This window comes from Macrobrachium rosenbergii, chromosome 41 (assembly GCF_040412425.1).
Source record: "Macrobrachium rosenbergii isolate ZJJX-2024 chromosome 41, ASM4041242v1, whole genome shotgun sequence".
NCBI classification, from domain to species: Eukaryota; Metazoa; Arthropoda; class Malacostraca; order Decapoda; family Palaemonidae; genus Macrobrachium; species Macrobrachium rosenbergii.
In genome coordinates this window covers 59,823,912-59,846,381 of record NC_089781.1, presented here as the reverse complement: position 1 = coordinate 59,846,381, position 22,470 = coordinate 59,823,912, and the positions used below count along the sequence as shown (strand labels likewise).

The window sequence follows — 22,470 nt, the reverse complement described above, 5'->3', positions numbered from 1 at the left end:
GTTTTTGCTTACTGTGCCTCACCCTTTTCAAAAGTATGTTTTAAGTTGGTCGAGGTAACACAGTGAGGTCCTGTTGTGTTAGGTCTTTGTAAAATGACCTCAACAAATATTTTCATTAATAATGGGAATAATTCCAAGCATGATGTACAAACTCAATTCCATGTTAATTTGAAGGGAGTAGTCCTAAAATTCGAATATGCATTTTGAAGGCAAAAATCTTTACTGTATGATACAGTCAGTCATTTATAATATAGTGTCACATTCTTTACAAAAAAGAACCAAGTCATATGGGGTAGCCATTAAGTAACTATGCTAAATGGGTGTCTGGTTTTCTAAAAGAATGCCACTTATGCATGTATTCATTTTTTTATGAATGACAACTTATAGAGGGTTTAATCTGCTGGTATTAATTACCCATTATATATAATTCCACAAAATATGCCATTCTTTTGTTATAATAGACTTCAGTAATGATCTGTTGTAAAGGATGCCACATTTACTTTTTTATCTTTAATTTCACCTATTGTATTGCCTACATGAGCATTAATACTTCATAGTTCAACATACATGCTAGAGTCTTATCATTGTGGGTATGAGGAAAAATTGCCTTGGTGGACAAGAGAAAATTTTGGACAAAAATCTTTAGGCACAGCTATGGTACTCCTAGAACTGCTGAAAATTACAAACTTTTGTGACTGAGTACTTCTAATAATCTAAAATAAGATATAATCGCAAACAATTCTACTTTTAAAAAAAAGAGGACAAGTTACACAATGAGAAATGAGTTTTCCTATCTAAGAATACCATAGCAAATCCCACAGCAAGGGGGAATTAAAATATGTCCCATCAACTGTTTGGTATTCTACTGTGTATGGTAATAAACTCCAATAAATATTGGTATGTCGGTCGCTAAAAACTTTCAGTATAATACCCTGGAATTTCATCTACCTATATCTTCTTAAAAAGGGGTATTAAAGATTTCCTGAAAAGTCCTTAATACTCGTCAAAGAATGCAATGAAATGTAAATGTAGTGTTTAAACTTTAAAAATTGTACTGCAATGTCCAAGACACTCCTTAGAATTAAACAGTTTATTTAGTTTGTGTTTTTTTTTATTAAGGTGAAGCACTATTTACATCATTTTTTTATTATACAAGTTAGGTCACTGCCAAACAATAGGGAACCATTACTATTTCATCATTTCTACAATGAACTGTCAAAAACATTAATGTACTGAAATATGGTACGTAAGTTCTAACTTAAAACTGATATGCCTAAATTTCTATTTGTCCAATAATTTACTTATAAAAATGCACTAAAAATTAAGTCTTTGACAGGAGTTATGCCAACAAATGTACAAAGAAAAGTTTTAATAAAAAAATTTTTTAGAATATATTTCTTTTGTGCAACTTTACTTTATAATCTTGAGGACTTTTTTAACAGCTTTCACAATATCATGTTGTTGAGGAAGACAAGCAGCTTCTAAACTCTTGGCATAAGGCATAGGTACATCAACCCCCGTTACGCGAATTACTGGAGACTCTAGGTAGTGGAAGGCAGGACCTAAAAAAGAAAAGTTATCTTATAACTTACATAACTATAGAACATGTATGTAATTATAAATTTTTCATGCTAAATTATTTGATTGGTAAAGTTCTTAATTAGGTTGAAAAACAACATTGATTTTGACAAGAAATTTATGTTTCCTATGACCCGAAAAAACTTGCTACACCAAGTCTGAGCCCAAGAACGACTATAAAAGGAGAAGATGAGTTTAATACCACCAATTAAGTAATGAAGTTACTTGCATGTGAAATCTGACAAGTATCAAAAAAGTTCAACACTCAGCTCATCTGTTAAAAATTTTGAAGAGTTGAGGAACAGTGAAGAAAGAACACCTGAGTAAGGAAGAGGATATGGGAAACTAAATCCATTAATCACTATCAAATGGGTGCCTAAAAATACAAAACACAATCCATTCACTTATAATGGAAATATCCTGAACGCAAGGCAAATTTTTTTGCATTTCAAACAAAATATAATGAACCTCACATCACTGGAAGTCACAGGGAAACAATTCTAAATTTTTTCCTATTGAGAAATTGGGATGAATGGGGTTACAATACAAAATAAAACAAAAACAATGCTTATTAAATAATGAAGACATTTGGCAATAACCTATGAAAAACTGGAACTTGTTGTATTTAGAATCATATGTCACTGGCTAAGAAGATAAATAAAATATGACCACTTATTAGCTTCTTTCCATATCAATTATTTCTACTAATTTTCACCTGATAAAGAAATATGAAATTATACATATTTTTTATTTTAGTAATTTTTCATTCTAAATTGCACTCTTAAATATATGAGTATGTGATAAAGCAATTTGATTTGAGCTATGAAATGAAATTCAGTGATAAAATTGCAATAAAAGAAAAATTTTTCATTACTGTCACAAAATGTTTACCCTTATTTTAGGAAATAAGGTAATAGTTAAAAGGCTAAATTTGATAAAAATTTTTTTTATAAAGTGCAGCAATGTGCATCTCTCATCGGCAACAAAAATGGCTTACGTTACTGCTGACAATAGGTACTGTTTCTTAGTGTTGCCAGCTGACCTTAAAACCTGCAGGTAGCTCCAAAAATAGCCAGATTGAAGGAGATAGCTAGCATATTATTATTACTATTTTTAGTATTATTATTATTGTTGTTGTTGAATGAAACTGCTGCATCAGCTGCATTTAACCCTTAAACGCCGAGCCTCTATTTACAAAAGTGTCTGCCGTATGCCGGCTGCGATCGGGAGTTAGCGCCGAGCTGAAAAAGTTTTTTTTTTTTAAATCACAGCACGCTTAGTTTTTAAGATTAAGAGTTAATTTTTGCCTCCTTTTTTTGTCATTGCCTGAAGTTTAGTATGCAACCATCAGAAATGAAAAAAATATCATTATCATATATAAATATTGGAATATATGACAGCGCAAAAAAAATTTCATATAATTGTACACAAATCGCGCTGCGAGCAAAACGGTTAAAGCTAATGAGTTATTTTTTTTCGTTGTATTTTACACTAAATTGTGATGATTTTGGTATATAACAAATTGTAAAACGATCAAAGGAACACAGAGAAAATATTACCCCAAAATGATGCATGAATTCGTAATGCGCGGACGTAAAAATTTTTTTTTTTTCAAAAATTCACCATAAATCGAAATATTGTGCTAGAGACTTCCCGTTTCTTGCAAAATGAAGGGAATTGATTGAACATTACTAGACTGTAAGTGTTTTAGCTTACAATTGCAGTTTTCGACCATTTCGGTCGAGTTAAAGTTGACCAAAGGTCGAATTTTTTCTATTTATCATGATTTATATGAAAATATTTCAAAACTGATAAAAGCTATGACCATGAGTTATTTTTTGTTGTATTCTACATGAAATTGCACACATTTTCATGTATAACACTTTATGTAATGCCTAATAGAAAACGGTGCGAAAATTACAACAAGGTGACTAAAGAAATTCTGAGATTTTCAGCCGAGTTACCGTGCGCGGAGGTAAGGAAAATGTTTTTTTAAAAAATTCATCATAATTCGAAATATTGTGCTAGAGACTTCCCATCTGTTGCAAAATGAAGGTAAATGATTGAATGTTACTAGAATGTAAGAGATTTAGCTTACAATTGCATTTTTCTACCATTTCGGTCGAGTCAAATTTGACCATAGGTTTAAATTTTGGCACTTATTGTGATTTATATGAAAATATTTCAAAACTGATAAAAGCTACAACCATGAGTTATTTTTTGTTGTATTCTACATGAAATTGCACACATTTTCATGTATAACAATTTATGTAACACCTAATAGAAAACAGTGTGAAAATTACGACAGGGTGACTAAAGAAATTCTGAGATTTTCAGCAGAGTTACTGCGCGCGGAGGTAAGGAAAAGGTTTTTTAAAAAATTCACCATAAATCGAAATATTGTGCTAGAGACTTCTTGTTTGTTGCAAAATGAAGGGAAATGATTGAATGTTACTAGAATGTAAGAGTTTTAGCTTACAATTGCATTTTTCGACCATTTCGGTCAAGTCAAATTTGACCGTAGGTTTAAATTTTGGCACTTATTGTGATTTATATGAAAATATTTCAAAACTGATAAAAGCTACAACCATGAGTGATTTTTTGTTGTATTCTACATGAAATTGCGCACATTTTCATATATAAAACTTTATGTAACGCCTAATAGAAAACTGTGCAAAAATTACGACAGTGACTAAAGAATTTCTGAGATTGTAAGAGCCTGACGCTGTCTCTTCCAAACACGTGTGTGTTCGTGTGTTCATCGTCCATTGGAGTGGCGAGACGTTTGGCATCTTCACAAACAGAAACATACACACAGTTTGATACAGAAGATTCGTTGGAACATTATGAGTACATGATTAGAATGCTCGCAGATTTCTCTATGGAACATGTATACGCATTATTCGCCGAAAATTCGCCCATTCGCAGTATTTTTCAATGAGAAATATTCACTAATTACTGTATTTTCATCTCATTTTCATGACTAAATGCACTTTTTGTGATAAAACTATTAAAATACTCAGGAAGTGCTCAAGTTATGATAGTTCACCTTACGATAATTAAATTTTTCAATGGGGTAAGCAACTAATACTGATACGATAATATTTAGAAAATATTTTTAAATTTCCCGCGGGTGCAGGCAGCAGCGTTACAATCAGGCAGCGAGAGAGGCCAAATTACAATAGATCACCTTCTTTTCGTCCAACTCTTTATGCCATCTTCTAGTTAAAAAAGTAAAAGAGAATAATAAAAGTATTGTTAGTAATGTTATACTCTTGCGTAAATGCGTACAGCCATAAACAACCGACTGAGAAACTGGTGTTTTGTTTATCAAAGAATCGGATAACAACAGCCATTTTGCTTGTATTTCAACCGTCATACGGTAATACACAATTACCGTGGGTTATAGTACAAATGATGTTAAGTAGAATAGGACTGATATATTTTTTAATTATACCCTTATTCAGTATGGATAAAAGTTCGGCAAGGAAATATACTGCTAAATTTATGCTGCAAGTTGCAGCTGAAGCTGAGAAAACAATGTTCAGGCTGCTAATGACTATAAATTATCGTGCATGGGCAACATGGATGAAACTCGACCTTAATTAAAATTGGAGAGAAAGTATTTTAATGAAAACTACCGGGGATGAAAGAACACATTACTGCTATTTTTACGCCGAAAAACGATAAATACGTAAAGCTCGTATTATGATGAAATCAAATGAAAATAGCGAACAGAATCTTGATTTTTTTACACAAAACAAATGCCCCCAAATGGCCAATGTCATCTATTAATGAAAAAAATAGCTAAATCAATTTCACAACGAGACATATTTAAGTTATGTTTTGACTTAAAAACACTTCATACAGTATAACGAAAAATAACCTTGACCCATATAAATAAAGTATCTAGAGATTCATTTACACTAAGTTGAAGCAAGAAAATCGCTCTGAACTGAGTTAAATAAAACGAAATAAACTTACAGCATAAATGATTTCATAACCAAAACATTGATCACTATAATCACAACTTATAATACAAAAGCAATATAAGAATACATACAATATTATTGGATACAGTGAATTAAGGCCTAACATTTTAAAAGATCCATGGAAAAGAAGCATATTCGTTATGCTGATGTTTGTATAATACAACATGTGAATATAGAGTATAGTATAATGTTGGCTATGCTACCATATATGTATACGATATACCATAGTGTGGGCTAAGCTAATTCTTGTTTGCTATTCAATTTCTCTTTGTTTGAATTATCATAAGTCACTCTGCATAAACCTCTAGAATTAGTTGATATTACTAATTACTATACCATGTACTGTATGTACAGAGTACACTTTATAGTGTAGGCTAGACTACCATATATGTATACAGGCAGTCCCCAGTTTACAACGGGGGTTCCGTTTTTATCCCGCGTCGTAAACCGAAAATCATCATAAACCAGAAAATTGTCGAAAATCATAAAAAATCCTAAGAAAACCTTACTTTTAATGCTTTGGGTGAATTGAAAACGATGTAAACTGCATTTCTATTGAGTTTTTCATTAAAAAACCTCCAAATTTTGATTATTCTGCCAATCTGGAGCCATATTATTCTGCCGTTTTGGAGCCATATTTCTTCCGTCGGATCGGGCGTATGACGCGTTGTAACCCCGGAACATGCGTCGTAAACCGTGAAATAATTTCTGATGAATATATTTGACAAGTGTCATAACCTCGTAACATTGTAAGCCAGACCCATCATAAACCGGGGACTGCCTGTACATGGTACCGAATACCCTAATGTAGGCTAGGCTACAGTATATTCGAGATACATTTTCCAACAAAGGACAAGTTCTTTTTGGAACCTAACTCCATTGTGAGTAGGATAATACCTGAATATAAGCATTTTTAGTTTTTTTTGTGCTTGAACTGTAAAAATAGGTAGTTCTAAGTGTTTTTAGAACAGTTCTAAGAATTCAGGGGTTCTAGCTATTCGCAGGGGGGAGAGGGTATGCATCCTCAGTGAATACGGGGGTTTTACTGTAACTTACCAAGTAATTACATTGCTGAATCCCATATTGACACACAGGTGGGATATATGGATTAACTACCCCAAAACATTATGGACATAATGAGTTAAAGGATAGCAATATTAGTATTGGTACAATGCTTGTCATTCCTGACCTGGTTAAGACAGCTGCTGCAGGTAGATACTGTCTCTGGTCGGCACTCAACCATAAAGGGTGTGGCAAGTTGGCCAGATGCACCTCTACATCAGTGGATACTTTGCAGCAAGGGATGAACCCGGTGACTAACAAAGCATACAAGAAGCCAGTTGCCCCTGCCCTGGGCACACACTGACCAACCAAATGACCAGAATCAATGGACATGAACATCACCTACACCACAAAATATAAAACCACCACCCATCCAGTAAAACTAAGACTGGTGGGTCTCCAGGTACACAGTACCCCCAGGCTCCCATTACGACTCAACACTAAGTTCAAGGCAAAGAGAAAAGGAAGGAAGAAAAGCTTCCTACACTTCCTCCCCTAACACCATGCTAGCCATGGATAACGGCCCTAAAGTACTACAATTTTCAAAAGTAGTTTCCACATCATGAAGACAATGGGTTGCAAAGATAGACTTGCACCTCCAATAAGTGACTTGAAGAACTGATGATAGACAGGTTGTGCTTGAAGGCTAAAGACGTGGAGACAGCTCTGAACTCATGAGCTTTAGCTTCGATGGACGTTAAAACCTCTTCTTCAACCTGAGTATGGGCCTCATATATCAGATCCTTCAAGAAGAAAGGCAAGCCGTTCTTTGATAGGGCAATAGATGGATTCCTAACCGAGCATCACAAATTACTCGTAGAACCTCGAGTCTTCTCTGTTCTGTGCAAGTAGTACCTCAGTGCTCTCACTGGGCACAGAACTCTCTCCTCCTGACCTGGGCCTAGTAATTCCATCAGGCTTTTAATAGCGAAGGAACAAGGCCAGGGGTTGGTTGGGTCTTCATTCTTTCCTAAAAAGCCTAGGGTGTAGGAACATCCGGCATCACCTTGGCAAAATCCCACTCTCTTGTCAAAAGCGTGCACTTCACTGATACTTTTGGTGGTCGCTAACATCACAAGAAAGAGGGTCTTCCTGGTAGTATGATCTCGTAACAAAGCAGAACAAAGAGGCTCGAAGCAGGGTCTGGAGAGCCACTTCAAAACTACGTCCAGATTCCCAGAGACGGCCTCTTGCCCCTTGGATTTGGATGTATCAAAGGACTTTATGAGATCGGACAGGTCCTGATTAGCAGAGATCCATACCTCTGTGACAAAACACTGAACTCAGCATAGCCCTGTATCCTCTGATCGTACAGGAGGACAGGTCCCTAGATGTCCTATGTACTGCAGAAATTTGGCAATGTCTGCTACGAACACCTTAGAAGATGAGATGTCATGTCTTCTACACAAGGCTCCGAAGATTGTCCACTTGGCTTGATAGACTTTGTCACAAGAGGAATGCCTACACTTGGCAATAGCCCTTGAAGCTGCTCTTGAAAACCCCTTCTGTCTGTGGAGTTTCCTGACAGTCTGAACCCTGTCAGGGCCAGAGTGGATAATCCTTGGTGGAACTGCCTAAGTGGGGTTGTCTGAGCAGACTTGATTGCTGTGGTAACAACCTCCGAAAGTCCGTCAGCAGCTTGAGGAGATCTGGGAACCATTCCTGCTGCAGCCAGAATGGGGCCACTAGAGTCATCGTGATGTTCATGTGGTTGCAGAACTTGTTGACGACTTCTCGTATCATGCAGAATGGCGGGAAAGCACAGAGATCCTTGCTCGACCAGTCTTGTAGCATGGCATCCGATGCCCATGCTAGACTGTCTGGTACCAGAGAGCAAAAGACTGGTAGATGATAATTCTTGGACATCGCAAACAGATCTATAAAGAGGTCTTCCCCACAGCTTCCACAGATCCTCGCACACCTGCGGATGAAGAATCCACTCTGTGGGGAGCACCTGACTGCGACGGCTCAACTGGTCTGCAAGGACACTGAGCATGCCCTGGATGAACCGAGTCGCCAACTTGGTCCGGTTGTGGTCTGCCCATAAAAGGAGGGTTCTCGCAGCTTTGCAAAGGGAGGAGGAATGAGTTCGTCCTTGCTTCTTTATATACGTCAGGGCCGTAGTATTGTCCGATTGTATGGTCACTACTTGACTGCGGACTATTGAAACAAAATGCTGGAGGCCTAGCGGAATTGCTGTCAGCTCCTTGAGGTTGATGTGCCAGTGAATCTGCTCCTGAGAACAAATTCCTGACACTTCTTGGGTACCTAGAAGCACTCCCCAACCCAGATCTGCATAGAAGTCTAGGTTGGGGTTCAAAGGAAGAAGGGACTTCCCTTATGATAGCCTGCCTTCCAACTTCCACCACCAAGATCCTCCTTGATTTCTTGAGATATTGGGAAGACGAATGTGTCGGGATGATTCTTCCTGTCCCAGCTGGCCCGCATATAAAACTTAAGAGTTCTCATATGGAGCCTTCCTAGGGAAAAAAACTGCTCCTTGGAGGCTAAGGTACCGAGAAGGGTCATCCATTGGTGCAACGAACAGGTTTGGCGGGCGAGGAACTCATTGACTTTCTTCAGGCATGACTGAACTCTATTGGGTGACGGAAAACCTGAAAACTCTGAGAGTTTATCATCATCCCCAAATTGAGAATCATCTGTGATGGAACCAGCTGGGACTTCTGAAGATCGATTAATAGACACAACTCTTGTGATACACAAAGGGTCTTCCGAAGGTCCTCCATGCACCTCTCCTTCAACGGCGATCGAAGGAGCCCATCATCTAAGAAGAGGGTGATGCTTATCCCAATCAGATGAAGCCACTTGGAGAGTGGAGCAAGGACTTGGGTGAACACTTAATCTTGCGGGCTAAGGCCCCCAACGACCAGTCTAAAAACCTTAAAACTTCAAAAATCCTAAACATGTTCTTCAAAAGGTGGCTGATTTCTGTAGGGGAGAACATCTCCTTAGTGGCAGCGAAGGCTGACCTCCTAGATGAGTCAATAAGTCCTGAGAAGTCCCCTGGGAAGAGGCAGCCACTCCCAGTGAGGGAGCTTCTCTGGACTTGTACAAAGAATACCTCCACTGTAGAAGACAAGAGGGAGGATAGCTGAATGAAGACTTCCCCTGCTCTCTCTTCTCTGAGAGCCAGCTGTCCAGATCATCGAGAGCCTTCCTAGCGGAAGATGAAAGCACCATCTTCAGTAATCTGGAGGAGTCGGAAGGCTTGTCACTGATGAAAAACGTTGAAGCCAGGGCTGGAGGCGAGAAGAATCCCGGAAAGTTCCCCAGCAAGTATGTCAATAAAGCTGCATAAGCTGTCGGAGGGGAGCCCTGATCCACTTCACCTTCATCCCCCGAAGAAATGGGATAGAAGCAAATCTTGAGGGGCCTGGGCCAAACGAAGGCTCTCTCTCCAGCAAAATTAAGATGTCCGCCTACTGACGCTGAATGGGAGCTGGCAATGGGTCCGTCACGTCCGCAGGAGGCATCGGGATAGCTGTCGTCAGGCGTTTGGCATGGGTGTCAGATGCGTTGGGAAAAGTGCTGAGCATTCCAAGGAAGGCAAAGCCTGTCTGTGAGCTGAAGTCTTGGGCGCTGAAGGGCATTCAGGTGTAACTGGAGGAACAGCACTAATGAGAGCTCAGATGCTAACAGGTGCTAACGGGAGCTCAGGCACTAACGGGTGCTACTGGGCTCTCGGGAGCTACCAAGCGTCTGGGGGTTGCTGGGAGGTCGGTTGCTCTTGGGAGCTACTGGGCGCTCGTGAGACGACGAGGAGCGTCTCATAGCAGACAAACACTTGGGCTCACTCACAGGATAGACTGGAGAAAAGTGTTCTGGGGAATCCCAGAAACTACACGAAGGCTGCTACAAGGGCTCCCTAAATTTCTTGTAAGGCACCAGAGGGGAGCGGACCATGTCCGCCGTGGGCATTTTCAGTGGCCGCGATTCATCACTGAAGTATTCTCGGGGCTGGAAGCCTCGGAACTCGAGGATAGCCTACTCACTTCCATTTGGATGCCTTTCCAACAACTATCCTTTGCTGCGACCTGGGAAGTTGCAGCAGGTCTGACTGAGGTGACAACAGCCTGTGGGCAGACCCCAACGACCTTCCTCGGGCCTCCAGTATGACTTGTCCCAGGTGTAGGGGAGTAACGCCAGTGACTTTTGCTTAGGAGAGTCGGTGGGAAGAGCAGCCGCCACCTCCACTGACACTTCACTAACACTAACACTTTTTTCTACTTTCTCCATAAGGACATACACTGAAGCACCCAACTGGGTTACAGTATCCACAATTAACACCATTTTGACATCAAAATTACATATGAGTTTTGGCTCGAGGCTGGCAAGGGGGTAGGGTTCGGAAGCAAGAGAGCTGGATAAAGGAGTAGATTTAACAGTTGGAGAACTGGGAACAAGTGACACCGCAGGAGCAGGCAGAAGTAAAGCAAGAATATAATCATCAGCAGAACTAACCATGGTCTTGCTATCTACTGTCTGTTTTTCGGCTCTAGCAGCCGCCTTACGTTTCCTGTCTTTGTCAGGCTTTGCTAAATGAGACCCCAAAACCTTCCATTTTCTAGCATCCCAGTCTGAACATTTGACACAGGTTTGATCAACTGAACACTCTTGTCCCCTACATTCTATGCACATAAAGTGAGTCATATTTCTCCTTAGTAAGTCTAGTATTGCAGCCTTTGCTGCAATAGCTAAATAAAGTCTAAGAAGTCAACAGTCTATTTATAATGTAAGTCAAATTGAAGAAAAAGTGTCCTAAATTGTTTTCTCAGCATCAGCTACAACTTGCAGTTTAAATTTAGCAGTACATTTCCTTGCCGATCTTTTATCCATACCGAATAAGGGTATAATGTAAAAATATATCAGTCCTATTCTACTTAACATCATTTGTAACATAACTATGGTAATTGTACGACGGCTGTTGTTATCTGATTCGGTTATCAGCAAAACAACAGTTTCTCGTTTGGTTGTTTATGGCTATACGCATTTACGCAAGAGTATAATTTTACTAACAATACTTTCATCATTCTCTTTTATTTTTTTAACTAAAAGATGGCACAAAGAGATAGAAGAAAAGAAGTTGGTCTATTGTAATTTGGCCTCTCTTGCTGCCTGATTGTACGCTGCTGCCTGTGCCCACGCAAAATTTAAAAATATTTTATAAACATTGTCGTACCAATATTAAATGCTTACCCCATCGCAAAATCGAATTATCGTTAGGCGAATTACCATAACTCGAGTACTAGCTGGGTACCTGAGCATTTTAACCCTCTAACGCCGAGCCTCTATTTACAAAAGTGTCTGTCGTATGCAGCGGCGTTAAAATTAGCGCCAAACGGAAAAAAGTTTTTAAAAAAATCAGAGCAAGCTTAGTTTTTAAGTTTGAGAGTTCATTTTTGGCTCCTTTTTTTGTCATTGCCTGAAGTTTAGTATGCAACCATCAGAAATGAAAAAAATATCATTATCATATATAAATATTGAAATATATGACAGAGCAAAAAAAAAAAATTTCATATATAATTGGATACAAATCGCGCTGTGAGCAAAACGGTTAAAGCTAACGAGTTATTTTTTTTTCTTTGTATTGTACACTAAATTGCAATGATTTTGGTATATAACAAATTGTAAAACGATCAAAGGAACACAGAGAAAATATTATCACAAAATGATGCATGAATTCATAACGTGCGGACGTAAAAAAGTTTTTTCAAAAATTCACTATAAATGGAAATATTGTGCTACAGACTTCCCGTTTGTTGCAAAATGGAGGTAATTAATTGAATATTACTCGATTATAAAGTGTTTTAGCTTACAATTGCAGTTTTCAACCATTTCGGTCGAGTTAAAGTTGACCGAAAGTAGAATTTTTTCTATTTATCGTGATTTATATGAAAATATTTCAAAACTGATAAAAGATACAACCATGAGTTATTTTTTGTTGTATTCTACATGAAATTGTGCACATTTCCATATATAAAACTTTATGTAATGACTAAAATAAAATGGTGCAAACATTACGACAAAGTGACGAAAGAATTTCAGAGATGTTCGGCCAAGTTACCGCGTGGATGTAAGGAAAAAGTTTTTTTTTTAAATTATCCATATATGAAAATATTGTGCTAAAGACTTCCAGTTTGTTGCAAAATGAAGGTACATGATTGAATATTACTAGAGTGTAAGAGTTTTAGCTTACAATTGCGTTTTTCGATCATTTCAGTCGAGTTAAAGTTGACCGAAGGTTGAAATTTTGGCACTTATCATGATTTATATGAAAACATTTCAAAACTGATAAAAGATACAACCATGAGTTATTTTCTGTTGTATTCTACATGAAATTGCGCACATTTCCATATATAAAACTTTATGTAACGACTAATATAAAACGGTGCAAACATTATGACAAAGTGACGAAAGAATTTCCAAGATGTTCAGCCGAGTTACTGCGCGCGGACGTAAGGAAAAAGTTTTTTTTTTTTTCAAAAATTCACCATAAATCAAAATATTGTGCTACAGACTTCCAGTTTGTTGCAAAATGAAGGTACATGATTGAATATTATTAGAATGTAAGAATTTTAGCTTACAATTGCATTCTTCGACCATTTCGGTTGAGTTAAAGTTGACCGAAGGTTGAAATTTTGGCACTTATCTAGATTTATATGGAAATATTTCAAAACTGATAAAAGCTACAATCATGAGTTATTTTCTGTTGTATTCTACATGAAATTGTGCACATTTCCATATATAAAACTTTATGTAACAACTAATATAAACCGGTGCAAACATTACGACAAAGTGACAAAAGAATTTCTGAGATGTTTGGCAGTTACCGCGTGCGGACGTAAGGGAAAAGTTTTTTCAAAAATTCACCATAAATCGAAATATTGTGCTAGAGACTTCCAATTTGTTACAAAATGAAGGTACTAGACTGAATATTACTAGAATGTAAGAGTTTTAGCTTACAATTGCGTTTTCTGAGTTTGTCCCTGTGTCACCCGGTGAAATTCCTTCTTGCACGAATTTCTAGGTATAAATATTGCTAAATATACTGTACAGAGAAAAAAGTTATCAGGAATGCTGGAGTTACTACCCCCAGATCGAGCGTCCTCTTATATCAAGAAGGCGTCGGTATGGATAAGGGTGAGTGAACAAATCACAGCCACAGAACCACACTCGAAAGACATCCCAATGGCAAAATCCCTCGGAAGAGCGAGGAACCGTTCCAGCTCCCCCACTCACCCGCCCGCCAAGCGGCGACCCCAGCGCCATCTGAACTCATTCCTTTTCTAGCACGTGATTGTTTTCACTGTTTTTCTGGTGGCTTGTGCTTTTGGCTGTTATTTCTATTATCCAGCATGTCGTCGAGCAGCTTTACTGTATCCAAGTTAAGTACCATCTTACTGTGGGGTTTTTATGATAAGTTTGGCTGTTTCAGCCCGTATTTATTAATTATACGTGGTTTTGTTATGACGCTACGGCGTCCCCCAGCCAACCCTGTTGTCCGCGAGGTACGCCCGTCCAGCTTGTTCTGTTTGGGCTTTTCCTTGTTGGCTCATTGCTTATTTTTATTCCCCTAGGATTCATCCTGGTGGTTTTCCCTAAGCTGGGTTGTTTCGGTGTTTCTCTAACGATAATTTTGTTGACCGTATCATTGGGGTTCCCACATTGGGTTCCCGTCATCTTCCCGCTTCGGTGACTCCCCAGGATGTTTCCCCTTGGACAGTTTTAGCTTTACAATTATTATATTATTATTTTGCTAGTGCTTGACATCATGTTTTTAACTGTTTACTATTATTATTGTTACCAGGGGGCGTCAGGCTCAGTTTTACTGTTAACTTCCTGTTGCCTCTCTCGGTCAGGCTACGCGCCTAGCACAAGCACAAATTTATTTTATTGTTTATGCACATATGATGGTGATTTATTATTCTGGTTATCTTATTATTCTGCCTAGTGTATGTTAGGCTTTTTATTGCGCCCTTGGCCTCCTGCTCTCCCTTTCACCTGGGTTAGGTTAGGCGAGAGGAGGGGATCAGCAGGTGGAGGGAGTTTCTGTTGTTGTTCCATCCTCTGACCGTGGTTTGGGTTGTGGAGTGAGACCCCATAGTCCTCCCCCTTCTTTACGGAGGGTTTAAGGTTTTTTCTGTGGGTGTGTCTCCTCCATGCTTTTATAGCATTCCCTTCCGTTCGGCTCTGGTTGGTCTTCGACACGGAAATTTCTCTCCTTGTTGTTTCCTCATCCCTCCCTTTCCTTCTCCCCCTTTTTATGTCATAGGCTACGTCTATGTGTGGGGTGAGAGTATGGAGACCTTTAGCCGCTATTCCCTTCCCTTTCATTCGGAGTAGGCCATGATCTCTCCAGCTGGTATTACCTAGCGTGGTCGGGTTTACAGTTGAGCGGGTGAAGGCATCTTCCCCAGTCTCCTGTTTTCCTCTGCTCTGGCCTACTCCCTTCCTTCTCCCACCACCCCCTCTACCCTGGTCTACCCTGGTCCAGCTTTTTGTCATCTTCTCGCGCGGTGACGTCGGTGTCCGCCGACCACCCCGAGTTGTGGGATCTTTCCTGGTGGAGGGATTCGCTCCCTCCCAGGGCTGGTCCCCGATGGCATTTTACTGAGCTCAGTGTCTCGTTAACCCGCTCTCCTAGGATCGAGCAGGTGTTCGAACCTTCTCAGGGTTACTTTTCTCAGCCTTGTCCCGCGTTCGCTCCGGCATTCGGGATACTCTAGTTGGGTTGACTGGCGCTTACACCTGCCCTTGTGGATTTGTGGTGTTTTGTAGCCTCACCCTTCTATTGTTCTCTAGCGGTTGAGGCTTGGGATCCCCCGGAGGGGGTGGTGCCGGACTCCGGGGTGTGTGGAATTTTATATCATTGTTAACCGATTATGTTACCATCCTCTGTATATGTATGCATTTATTTTGCTTCCGGCAGCTCACCCCGCCGTCGGATTTATAATTATTTCTGTTATTGTTATTAGAGTCCGGTGATCTTATCCTTGGGTTCCGCCGTCTTATTCCCGGCACCCCTTGTGGTAAAGGTCCCGTTGATTCGGCTCCCTCGTTCCGCCGGAGTATTCCGGCAGTCGAGGGGCTTTTTGCTTACCCTAATTTTAAGTTACTTTTCTGATAGGCCCATCTCTGACGGGGGTTTTTCATTCCGCCGGAGTACTCCGGTAGTACAGCTTGAAAATACCTGTGCCTGCTTAGTTTAAGTTTCTTAGAGTGGTAGGTTCATTTACTGTTCACACTTACAGACTGTTCGTTGTGAGGAGCCCGGGTGTACCGCCACCCTTCACCAACCCTACGGGCATGTGGTGTGTCGGACCCACGCTGGCTGTGCGGTCCGGCTTGATGGCCTAATCGTCTGGCATCCGGAGGGCTGTGAGGTTTGCTTCGCGCTTTGTGGGTGCATCCAGGACGAGTCGGTAAGCTGCTTTCTTTCATTCTTCATGATAGTTACAGTTTGCTGCGTTGCTATATTTTATGTTCTAGCGCTTATATAGTTTACGGTATATTAGCCCCCCTTGATTCCCTGCTCCCCCTTTCAGGCCGATGAGTCCTCCAAGAAGGAGGCCCTAGAGTCTCTCCGCGCCTGGGTGGCTGGGTTTGGGAGGAATGTCCCATCGGGGAAGCCCTACGTCCTCGACGGGAAGCTGAGAGATTTGCTTTACCCCGGAGCCCGGATCGCTGCGGCCGTACCAGCTGATGTGGCCGCACCCATCATCGAGCAGATCCGGGTCGTGACCCAGCCACTCCTAGAGGATCCCCTTTACGCGGAGGTTTCGGAGGACGTCGCCGCTCTGGACTTGGACCTGGAGCCCATGAACACCGAGCAGGACCAGGTATGTAGAGAGGTAAGTGAGGCAGTGGGGGCGGGCGCCCTCTTTGATTCCCCTTCATCCTCTGTTTCTTCATTCCAGGGCTTTGCTAAGTCTTCTATCTTGAGGGACAGCGCTCCATATACTGTCCCCAAGTTGAAGACTTCGTGGAAGGCGAAGGGCTTCAAGTCCTCGTCTTCCCACAAGGCATCCCCTTTCCCCCCGTCGAAGCCAAAGGTTGCTGAACCTGTGGCCTCCAGGAGCAAACCAGGTACCTCGGGCAAAGGAGCGAGTAAGAGGGCGGCCAGGCCCAGCCCTCCTCGCCAGCCTGCCTTTGACCCTGAGGCGTTTGCGGGGATGTTGCTAGAGAAGTTCTCTTCGGAGGTGGAGGCCAAGCTCTCTAAGCTGACGGAGAGGCTGCAGAGTCAGGAGAATCTTCTTGCCGATATGGCACGCTCCGGTGGGGCCGGACCGCAATACCAGATCCCTGACACTGCTACCCTCCCTCCTTTTGATGTTGGGAACCCGTGATGTTTCGCTCTTCGCGCTATTCGCCACGAGGATACCTTGACCATTGAAGGACTTGGTACCAGACGCCTGGAGGAGCTGGAGTTCTTCCCGGCTGATCTCTTGCCCCCCTACCCAGGCTTCGTTAGGCTGATGGAGGAAGCCTGGGTACGCTCAGACAAGGTCCCTAAGGAGACGGTGATCTTCCCTAGGGATCAGGCGCAATCTGCTCTCTTGCGCACCTTTTCCGAGTGGCGGGCGGAGAACACGAAGTTGACCCCCTTCAAGGGCAACTACACTATGTTTTCCCTCGGGGATAACCTACCCACTCCCTGCCTGAACAAGGTTGCTATCGCAACCGCTCAGGCTTGCTTGGATGGCAAACCCTTGCCTCAGCTTAGGGAATCAGACCCTACATCTCTTATCTTCCCAGGGGGTGATGACTTCTGGAAGGACGCTCCGTCCACATTTACTGTTGGTAAATTGGACGCAGATTGCGCGTCGAACCAGTTTAGTGAGCAGCTTCCTAAGATCCCGGAAGCTCTCCTGAAGGCTGAGTTCAAGGCACGGTGTCGTCTGAGCCGGTCTTTGAACTCGCTGTGCCTTTCAGAAGCGACCGCCGTCTCCTTTGCTGAGGAGCCTTTGTTTCAGGTCCTGACTAAATCCCTGTTAGCAGGGTTCCAGTCGGACCTGTACGACTTCATGGTGGCAAAGATGAACTGCCGTAAGTTCATCTTCACTGATGCCACCATTCGTCATGAGCCTAACAGGCTCATGAAGAGCTCGTTCTGGGGGGAAAATCTTTTCCCAGAAGACGAAGTCTCCGGTGTCCTGGGCAAGGCAACCAGGGCCAACCAGAGTCTGCACTCCCGGTGGGGTATCTCTTGTCTTTCAGCGGAAGGCCCCGGAGTCTAGCGGTTCCCAGAATAAGCCTGGGAAACGTTACAGAAGGCATAGGAGACCACAACACCAGACAGTAGTTCAGGCAGTTCCGGTCTCAACGGTGAACCAACCATCCACCTCCAAGGCTCAACCCCAACAGTATGTGCTGGTTCAACCAGCCCAATCCCTTGCTGTGCCTACGTACGTCTCCTCGCCGGCGTACAACCCTACCTATGAAGGCCGTGGGGTCTTTCATGGCCTTAATAGGAGCGAAAGGGGGGGTAGAGGCCGAGCCCCCTACAGAGGTAGAGCTGGATCCGTCTCCCGGGGGAGAAGTGGCCGTGGTAGAGGAAACAAACCTGCTTCCTCCCATTGAGACCAGTCAGGTAGGTGGATGCCTATACTGGTTCAGAGACCAGTGGTCCTTCAGTCCTTGGGCACACAGCATTGTGTCCAAGGGCCTGGGTTGAGCTGGATCAGGGACCCTCCTCCCTGACCAGGTTTTATCAACCCTCCTCCAAAGCTCTACAGGACTTTGTGACGGAGCTTCTCAACAAGAGAGCAATAAAGAAAGTGAGGCACCTCAAATTTCAAGGCAGGCTGTTCACTGTCCCCAAGAAAGATTCCAAACAGGAAAGAATGATTCTAGATCTGTCGCGTCTAAATCTCTACATACAATGCAACAAATTTCGCATGCTTGCAGTTGCTCAAGTACGGACTCTACTGCCACGTGGAGCCGTCACCACCTCTATCGATCTTTCAGACGCTTATTATCATGTCCCGGTTGCGCGGAACTTCTCTCCCTTCCTGGGTTTCAGACTAGGGAAACAGGCCTACTCCTTCAAGGTCATGCCTTTCGGGCTCAATATAGCCCCCAGGATATTCACGAAGCTGGTGGAAACAGTTGTTCAGCAGCTATGGTCCCGGGGGATCTCCCTAGTAGCATACCTGGACGATTGGTTAATTTGGGCCCCATCCATACAGGAGTGTCGGAAGGCTACAGCCATAGTGATCGGGTTCCTGGAGTCCTTAGGCTTTCAATTGAACAGGGAGAAGTCCCGCCTGACTCCGGAGTCTCGGTTTCAGTGGCTGGGTCTCCAGTGGGACCTAACCTCGTACAGGCTATCCCTTTCGCCGGCCAAGCGGAGGGAGATAGCCGCCGCTACCAGAAAATTTCTGAAGGGCAAAGCGGCATCCCGCCGGTCTCAAGAGAGGATTCTTGGCTCTCTTCAGTTTGCTTCAGTAACAGACCTGCTCTTGAAAGCAAGACTAAAAGACATAAACAGAGTGTGGCGGAGACGAGCCAATGTCAGGCTCAGAGACAGGGTCTCTTCAATCCCGCAAATCTTGAAGACAAGACTTCACCATGGTCCGTAGTCAAAGGCCTTTCAAGTCTGTCCCCTTCAATTTCCTCCCCAGCTCTGGTAATCCACACAGACGCTTCATTAAGTGGCTGGGGAGGGTACTCACCAAAACAAAAAGTACAAGGGACATGGTCTACAATGTTTCGACAGTTCCATATAAACACCTTGGAAGCTATGGCTGTTTTCTAACTCTGAAGAAACTTTGCCCAGCCGGCCAGATTCACATCAGGCTGGTGTTAGACAGCGCCGTGGTGGTTCATTGCATAAACAGGGGCGGTTCCAAATCGGGTCGCGTAAATCAGGTGATGTTAGCTATCTTCTCCTGGCGAACAAGCACGGCTGGCATCTGTCAGCCACCCACCTTGCGGGGTGCGGGCGTGGTGGCGGATTCCCTGTCCAGAACTACTCCGTTGGAGACGGAGTGGTCTCTGGACAGGGAATCGTTCGATTGGATATGCCGCTGGGTTCGGGACTCCAAGTGGATCTGTTCGCCACAGAGAGCAATCACAAGCTTCCCTGTTATGTGGCTCCCAATCTGATCCCCATGCCTACGCCACGGACGCAATGACTATAGATTGGAACAATTGGGAGAGGATCTACTTGTTTCCCCCAATAAACATGTTGTTGAAAGTACTACACAAACTCAGGTCATTCAAGGGCCTGGTAGCCCCCCATTGGCCGAAGAGCAACTGGTTCCCTCTGCTTCTGGAGCTCAAGTTGCGGTGTCATCAGATACCCAAACCCAGACTGACCCAAGTAGTACAAACCAAGACTGTGTCAGCTTCCTTAAGAATTCAAAATGCCCTAGTTTTGTGGACTTTATAAAATTTGCTGCTAAAAAGGAGCAAACATTGACCCCATTAACACTCTGTTTCTAGAATCCGATAAGAGAGATTCTACTCTCAGGCAATATGATTCAGCAGTCAAAAATTAGCATCCTTTTTGAAGGCATCTGAAGCTAAGACTATGACAACTAACCTACCGGTTACGTTCTTTAGATCATTGTTTGAAAAAGGCCTAGCTCCGGCCACTATTACTACAGCTAAATCAGCCTTGAAGAAGGTATTTTTGTATGGCTTTAAGATTGACCTTACAGATTCATACTTTTCCTCCATCCCTAGAGCATGCGCCCGTTTGAGACCGGTAACACGCCCACATTCGGTTACCTGGTTCCTAAACGATGTTCTAAAGTTGGCCTCTGATATTGATAACTCACAATGCTTTTATCTGGATCTGTTAAGGAAGACTTTGTTTTTGATTAGCTTAGCTTCAGGTGCCAGAATCTCAGAGCTGTCTGCTCTCTCTAGAGGTGATGATCACATTGATTTCCTCCCCGTCGGGAGAAGTTCTCCTTTCCCCTGATATTAGGTTTCTAGCGAAAAATGAAGACCCTCAGGACAGGTGGTCCCCCTGGAAGGTGGTGCCTCTTCCACAGGACCGGTCCTTGTGCCCAGTCTTTACCTTAAAGGCTTACTTACAAAGAACTCCTCAGTGTATGTCGGGTCCTCTTTTCATCAGGGAAAAAGGTGGAACTCTTTCTCTGAATGCTATAAGACAACAAATTCTGTATTTCATTAAACAGGCCAACCCGGATTCAGTTCCTAAGGTTCATGATATCCGTGCGGTAGCTACCTCTACTAATTATTTTCATAATATGGATTTTGCTGAACTTACCAAGTATACGGGATGGAAATCACCTCTAGTGTTTAAACGCCACTATCTAAAATCACTCGAAGCTTTGAAATTCTCTACAGTGGCTGTGGGGAGTGTCATCCCCCCACCTTAATTATCCTTAACCCTAATCCTTTCCCCCCGCCCGCCTGCCTCATTTATTTCTCTGCCTGTTCTCCTGGTTCAATCATGCCTCACTGCCTTGCTCCTCAATATTGATACTAGTATTGCCATTATTATTGTTTGTCTTGGTGATTGTGTTCTGTTATGCTGTGTATTTAGATTTAAGCCTAGAGGTACTTGTGTTATTTTATTTTATGCTTCGTTTACCTCACATTTTGATATTGTTTAAGGTATATTATGTACTCCCTTATGTATAATTTATGTGTACCTATCTATATCATTGTATTGTTGGGTGTTTTTGTTCCACCCGTACTTACCTGTAATTTGTTTATCTTTGCTTTGCTGAGATCGCATATTAAATCTAATTTGTTCATAGCATGTGTTTTTGTTCATGATCACCTTTTGTTTATTTTGTATCTTGGCAGGCTTGGCATGATTCTCCTTTACTATTTCACCGGGTGACACAGGGACGAACTCAGAAAAGGGATTTTGACGAAGGAAAAATCTATTTCTGAGGGAGGCCCTGTGTCACCCGGTGACCCTCCCAGTGTCTGGTTTCCCCCCCTGCTTTGGCATGCCAAGCCTGGGGGTGGTGCTAGACTGGAATGAGTTCAGATGGCGCTGGGGTTGCCGCTTGGCAGGCGGGTGAGTGGGGGAGCTGGAACGGCTCCTCGCTCTTCCGAGGGATTTTGCCATTGGGATGTCTTTCGAGTGTGGTTCTGTGGCTGTGATTTGTTCACTCACCCTTATCCATACCGACGCCTTCTTGATATAAGAAGACGCTCGATCTGGGGGTAGTAACCCCAGCATTCCTGATAACTTTTTTCTCTGGTATATTTAGCAATATTTATACCTAGAAATTCGTGCAAGAAGGAATTTCACTGGGTGACACAGGGCCTCCCTCAAAAATAGATTTTTCCTTTGTCAAAATCCCTTTTTTGACCATTTCGGTCGAGTTAAAGTTGACCGAAGGTTGAAATTTTGGCACTTCTCAAGATTTATATGGAAATATTTCAAAACTGATAGAAGCTACAACCATAAGTTATTTTCTGTTGCATTCTACATGAAATTGCGCACGTTTCCATATATAAAACTTTATGTAACGACTAATATAAAATGGTGAAAACATTACGACAAAGTGACGAAAGAATTTCTGAAATTTTCGGCCGAGTTACCCCGCGGACGTAAGGAACATTTTTTTTTCAAAAATTCACCATAAATCGAAATATTGTGCTAGAGACTTCCAATTTGTTGCAAAATGAAGGTAAATGATTGAGTATTACTAGAATGTAAGAGTTTTAGCTTACAATTGCATTTTTCGACCATTTCGGTCAAGTCAAAGTTGACCGAAGGTTGAAATTTTTTGTAGTCGACGTACGGTACGTCCACTCTGCACCCAACAGACAATTTTAGTCGACGTACGATACGTCCAGTCGGCGTTTAAGGGTTAATAGT

At 42.3% G+C, this 22,470-nt stretch overlaps 1 protein-coding gene across 1 annotated transcript in view; it reads right to left on the bottom strand.

Moving 5' to 3' along the window:
• Positions 1–1,089: 1,089 nt before the first annotated feature.
• The window catches only part of LOC136826881 (pyruvate dehydrogenase E1 component subunit beta, mitochondrial-like), a 98,715-nt gene continuing 77,334 nt past the window's right edge, over positions 1,090–22,470 (bottom strand). Inside the window, exon 7 of the mRNA XM_067084413.1 lies at positions 1,090–1,562. Coding sequence (XP_066940514.1) covers positions 1,411–1,562 — 152 coding nt within the window. The 3' untranslated portion in view covers positions 1,090–1,410. The remainder of the gene's footprint in view (positions 1,563–22,470) is intronic.